This window comes from Rattus norvegicus, chromosome 19 (assembly GCF_036323735.1).
Source record: "Rattus norvegicus strain BN/NHsdMcwi chromosome 19, GRCr8, whole genome shotgun sequence".
NCBI classification, from domain to species: domain Eukaryota; kingdom Metazoa; phylum Chordata; class Mammalia; order Rodentia; family Muridae; genus Rattus; species Rattus norvegicus.
In genome coordinates this window covers 64,717,049-64,722,527 of record NC_086037.1, presented here as the reverse complement: position 1 = coordinate 64,722,527, position 5,479 = coordinate 64,717,049, and the positions used below count along the sequence as shown (strand labels likewise).

Sequence of the window (5,479 nt, the reverse complement as noted above, 5' to 3'; positions counted from 1 at the left end):
TAGCAGACTTGGCGTGATCCCTTGGGAGGTCACGACACTACGGCCCCCATTCTTTCTGACCTCTATGCTGGGATGGGATTCTGCTTAAGGCAGCGCCTGAAAGGCAGGAGGGCCTCAAAAGTGTTTGCTCACAGAGCACAACCCTCTTGCGAGTAGAGGTGACAGGCTTTGCTTCCCGAATGTCTAACACATTTCTCAGGGCACGAATGCTTGCAGGGTGTCAGACGGCCCAGAGGAACTTCTCTTATAAAGGAGGACGGTGGTCTTTTGTGAAAGGGGAGAAGAGTGAGTGAGGCTGTGAGAACCAGAGACCTTTCTGCAGGCAGAGGCTGAGCAGAGCCAGCCCAGAAGTGCTAGAAGGAAGAGGTAAAGAAACCCAGACCCTGCTATATACGCGGTTGTTAAAATGAGCACCTGAGTGAGGGGCTGGAAGGACGGAGAGGAGAGATGACCGCTATGGGAAGGTTTATCCCTCCTCCCCAAGCTCCTCTGGAGGCCATTCTTGGCACACCGGGGCACAGTCTTGTCTGTACGTGGTCTGTCCCTCTGTGGGAGTTGCTCAGTTTCTCTCCATCTTTCCCAATGCTTGTGTCAGCTGTGCAGATCCTGTCAGGCAAGTCAGCATCTGTTGGGAGGCTGACTGTTGCCATAGTGACCATCCTTCCTTGTCTCTGGGGTGAACCGATGACTTGTTGGTTTAAAAGATGCCATTTTTCTTTCTTCCTGGCAGTGCCACGGAATGCAACTGGGGGCTTGGTGTGTGCTAGGCAAGCGCTCCCTACGGGGCCATGTCCCCAGCCCTTGGGTTTTTGAGACAGAGTCTTTTATAGCCATGGTCTCACACTCCCCCTACTTCTGCCTCGAATGCTGTGCTATAGTTGCACCCCACCACGCCTGGCTGAGGTATGGAAGAGCTTTGAGTGCTCGCTCACCAAGGAGTGCTGGTGTACAGCTCCAGTTTTCAAAGTGTCCCTCTGGCTTTCTAGGGTGCCCTTCTCCACCGTGATTTATAAGGACTTTCTCTTTTTTTTTTTTTGAGGGTGGGAGAGATGGCTCAGGAGGTGAGAGCACTCCTGTAGCTGGGTTTTTAGGTAAGTCCCGGGTCTTAAACTCACGTTGTCAGACTTTCACGGCCCCACTTTACCCACTGAGCTGTCGTCTCCTCAGCCCCTGATACCCTTTGTGTTGAACTCCTCTACTTAAGTCACTTTAGAATTTTTACTCATATACTATAGATAAATGGGCATTTCTGTCTGCATGTATGTCTCTGTCTGCAGGTGCACATGTGTATGTGTGTGTGGGGACCTGTGCTTGTGTGCATGTTCATGGGACATATATGCCTGTGTACAGACGTACATTCTGTACACATGTTCATGTGTGTGGCCTATGCCTGTGTAAGTATGCCTGGGCACACATGAGCACACGTATGTGGGGTTTGTCCCTGATGCTTGCTGAATCCTTTCATATCGTGACCCCCGGCCATGAGGATCACAAGACCAGCCTCTTGACATACAAGAGTGTGGGCTTCCCCTGGTTTGGAAGGAAGTGTGAAGGGACCGGAGAGCCCAAGCTGCCAGCTAGCGATGCTACGCTGCAGGTCCCTGCCCCCCGACAGACACCTCCATGGTTTTTGCTCATCTATAGGTCGTCTTTGGAGTGTGCAGGCATGGTTCCTTCAGTGGCACTGCACATCTCCCCATGACTCATGTTTTCAGAGTGGCACTGAGCCCAGGGACTTGTCTGTGCCAGGTGGACGTTCATGCGCCAAGCCCAGCCCTTTTACCCGAAGGGGCACAGACAAGGGGTATCATGAGGGCTGGGGATTTAGCTCAGTGGTAGAGCGCTTGCCTAGGAAGCACAAGGCCCTGGGTTCGGTCCCCAGCTCCGAAAAAAAAGACCCAAGGGGTATCATGAGTCTTGCTGAGTTGCCCAGGCTGGCCTCGAGCTTGCAATCTTCTTGCTCTAGGTTCCCGAGTAGCTGTCGTGTCAGGTGAGCGCCCGGCTCGGTGACTCCTCCACCACCACCTCCTCCCTGACTCCCACAGAGATTCTCAGTTCCTTCCCCATGAGGTATGATGCTGACATGATGCCGTCACATGAGCTTGGAGATGTTTCTGGGGGGAGGGAGCTTCCGTTCATGTACTTATGAGGTATCCCTGTCAGGCATGGGTTTTGTTTTGGTGTCCTCAGAGTGAGAGTTTTGCAAACACTAGGCACCAGTGTTCTTCATCACAGCGGGTGTAAAGGTGTGCAGAATTTCAGGCTCTTACATTTTCAGCCCTCAGGAAATGCCCCATCTAGGCTCAGCGATGCCACTGTGTCTTTGCTTTGAATCTGATTTTACATAAATCATACTTTAATTCACACCCCTCCCCCACCCCCAGCACCGAGGATTGACCTCTAAAATCACGAGGCAAAGCTCTTTGTAGAACTACATCTTAGATGCAAGGCCTCAACTGGGACATCTGTGGCCGTGAAGTCCTGTGCCACCACGTGGGGCTGCATCACTCAAGCACAGAGAGAGACAGGTTAAATAAAAACCACGGTGGTTTAATAAATAGCGCCATGTTTCAGTATAAGCTCCACCCTGTCCTGTGCAGGATGCTGCACAGTCCTAAAATCTGCCTCTTGGAGCAGATAGTGCAGAAGGACGGGGCCAGGCCAGAGGCACCCAAGGACACAAGTCAGTCAGCCATGACACCCTGGTTCCTTTACACGGCCTCCGGGAGCATCTGATCAGCCTTGGCTCTGGAGCAGAACTTTTCACATAGCTTGAGCAGCTCGGACAAGATGAAGACGGACGAGGCCAGGCCAGTCAGCAGCAGCAGGTCTATGGGAAGATCGTCTCAGTCAGTAGTGCCCACCCACAGGCCACCCGCCATGTCCTCTGTCTTCCTCTTCAACCTAACAGACCTCATGGGGGCTGAGGGGAAGGGGCTTGCCACCCCTGAAGAGGCCAAGGTCCTTCTGTGACATTAGATGCCAAATAAGTCACCATAGCTTTGGCAAGCTGACTTTCTTCTCCACTGTGGAAAAGGCGCTTAGAGGGGCTGGAGAGATGGCTCAGCGGTTAAGAGCACTGTCTGCTCTTCCAGAGGTCCTGAGTTCAATTCCCAGCAACCACATGGTGGCTCACAGCCATCTGTAATGGGATCTGATGTCCTCTTCTGGTGTGTCTGAAGACAGCTACAACACACACACACACACACACACACACACACACGTTGCGTAGAAACTTGCTCATAGGTTTCCTGTCTTTCTGAGGTAATTCTCAGGTAGTTCAGGTTAGCCTCAAGCTTGTGCAGCTGAGGACTTCATACTCCTGATGCTCCTGCCTGCACCTCACCACACCCGTGTTGGGATTACAACAAGCCTGCCTTTTTCTTTGCATGCAAATGTTCAGGCAAAGGCCCGAGATGGACTCTGGGGCTCTGCTCTCCACCTTCCTTTTCTGAGACAGCGTCTCTCACTGAACCTAGAGGTCACCATTTTCAGTCAGCTTGGCTGGCTGGCCACTGAGCCCCTCAAGTCCTTCATGCCTCTGCCTCCCCAGCAGTAGTGTGGATTCTGGGGATCAAACCTGGGTCCTCATGCTGATCTGGGTCCCTCAACTCCTGGGTTCCTTTTCACTGCTCCCTCCCATAGAGCACTCACTGGGGCCCCACGGGAACTCAGGTTTCAGGTCACAGGGAGGGCCGCCCTTCCTGGCCTGCTCTGAGGTCTCAAGTACTTGTTCTATTTGCATATTTTCACACCCATGTGGCCATTTTTGGTCCTGTAGTGATCTGTGCTGGAGCAATGCCTGCTCTGTACTAGATCTGGGAGCTGACCCTCTGTCCCCTGCTCCTGGATGGAGGTAGCCAGTGACCAATGTGGGACAGAAGGAAAGGTAGGGACCTGCAAACCACTGTACTTGGGCTAGTTTTGCTGCAGGACCCATCCCTGCAGGATAGGAACACTGGACTGCATTGCCTTTGGGCATCTCTGACTGCTACATTATGTCCCTTCAGCAAGACCTGCAGGGCGGCCATCTCTGATGAGCACTGTAATCAGTCGAGCCCCAGTCAAAACCCCAGACCTGAGGTTTGTGTCCTGAGGTTCAGGATGCTGCTCCCCAGCCCCAGCCCCAGGACCCTTTCTCTGCAGAGGGGCCTCCTTTTGAGCTTCCTCTGTGTTCCCTGTGTCTGTATGTCACCTTCCTACCTTGTATGCCACAAGAAGCCGCCTGTGGACCAGCCTGTCTTTTGAGGGCGGCCCGGACTTCCACCCTGTGGGCCTCACAGCTTCACCCCAGTTGGCAGTCAGTCTCGGTTCCCGTCACTCACCGAGCGCGCTCAGGTTTTCGGTCTGGAAGACCTTCTGCAAGGGCGGGGCATAGATCACGGCCAGCTGCCCGAGGAGGGACCCAAGGATCGAGTACAGGAACATGCGGTTCCGGAAAAAGCCAATCTCAAATATCAGCTTGGTCTGCGGGGATGAGAGGCGTGAGTGGGCTGGTGTAAGCACACTGTGTGGATTCAGGAGCTGTGCCCGCTCCCTAAGTTGGCAGATGGACAGACAGAAGGGCAGGTGCTGGGTTGTTGTTGGAGCTGGAGCCCCCGGGGCATGGACGCAGAAACCTGTACCCCTCTCCCCAGTCCTCTGCCTGGAGTATAGACAGAGCTGCAGTGTCCGAGGGGGCGGGCAGGGTCAGCTCCGCTCACCTGAGAGCGGCAGCTTAGAGCATTGAAGAGGTCGAAAAACACGAAGCAGGTGAAGGCCATGGTGGTGGTGCGTGGGGTGCTGGTACGGTTCTCTGGGATCTGGAATGCAGTATTTAGGCATGCTCATGGCAGAGTAAGGGGGCTCCCTGCCTCAGAGCTGAGGGGTACAGTGTGCCGGGGTGGCCTGTGGGTGCTGTCTGAGGATCACTGGTCACCCAGCCCGAAAGGTATACACTAGAAGCATTGGGGACACAATCCGATCCTGTGCCATGTTTGTGCTGGCCTCAGGACTCCCACCCTAGGAGTGTCAGCTGCAGCCAAGAAGAGAAAGGCACCTTCTCCTGTGGGTCGTGACCCCTTTGGGGATAAATGACCCTTTCACAGGGGTCCTCTAAAACCATCAGATATTTACAACTCACAGCAGTAGCAAAATTACAGTCATGATGTACCCACAAAAATAATCATATGGTTGGGGGGGTCACCAGAACACGGGGAGCTGTATTAAAACAGCTCAGTATCGAGAAGGTTGAGGACCACCATCCTAGTGGGCAAGTGCCTTGCAGGTCATCCCACTACACAAACGAGCAGAACCCACATCCTGTGAGGAGTGTGGAACAGCTGACCTCAGGGAGAACGCATGGCCGAAGCAGCTAATGCAGCTAACTGTGTGTCCAGGCCGGCCAGAGCCCCGCTGAGGTGGATTTGTGGGTGCAAGTTTTCAGACGTTTTCGCCTCAAGTTTCCTCCAACCCGGAATCCTCTCCAGGCTGGAACAAT

General features: G+C 53.8%; 1 protein-coding gene across 2 annotated transcripts in view; it reads right to left on the bottom strand.

Annotated features, from left to right (window-relative positions):
* Positions 1-2,529: 2,529 nt before the first annotated feature.
* Atp2c2 (ATPase secretory pathway Ca2+ transporting 2) overlaps positions 2,530-5,479 on the bottom strand; it is a 57,270-nt gene continuing 54,320 nt past the window's right edge. Inside the window, exons 19-21 of one of the 2 annotated variants that reach the window (XM_008772596.3) lie at positions 4,704-4,802; positions 4,326-4,467; positions 2,530-2,830 (exon numbers count right to left, since the gene is read on the bottom strand). In XM_008772596.3, the coding sequence (XP_008770818.1) occupies positions 2,712-2,830; positions 4,326-4,467; positions 4,704-4,802 (360 nt within the window). In that variant the 3' untranslated portion in view covers positions 2,530-2,711. 2 annotated transcript variants of the gene reach the window in all.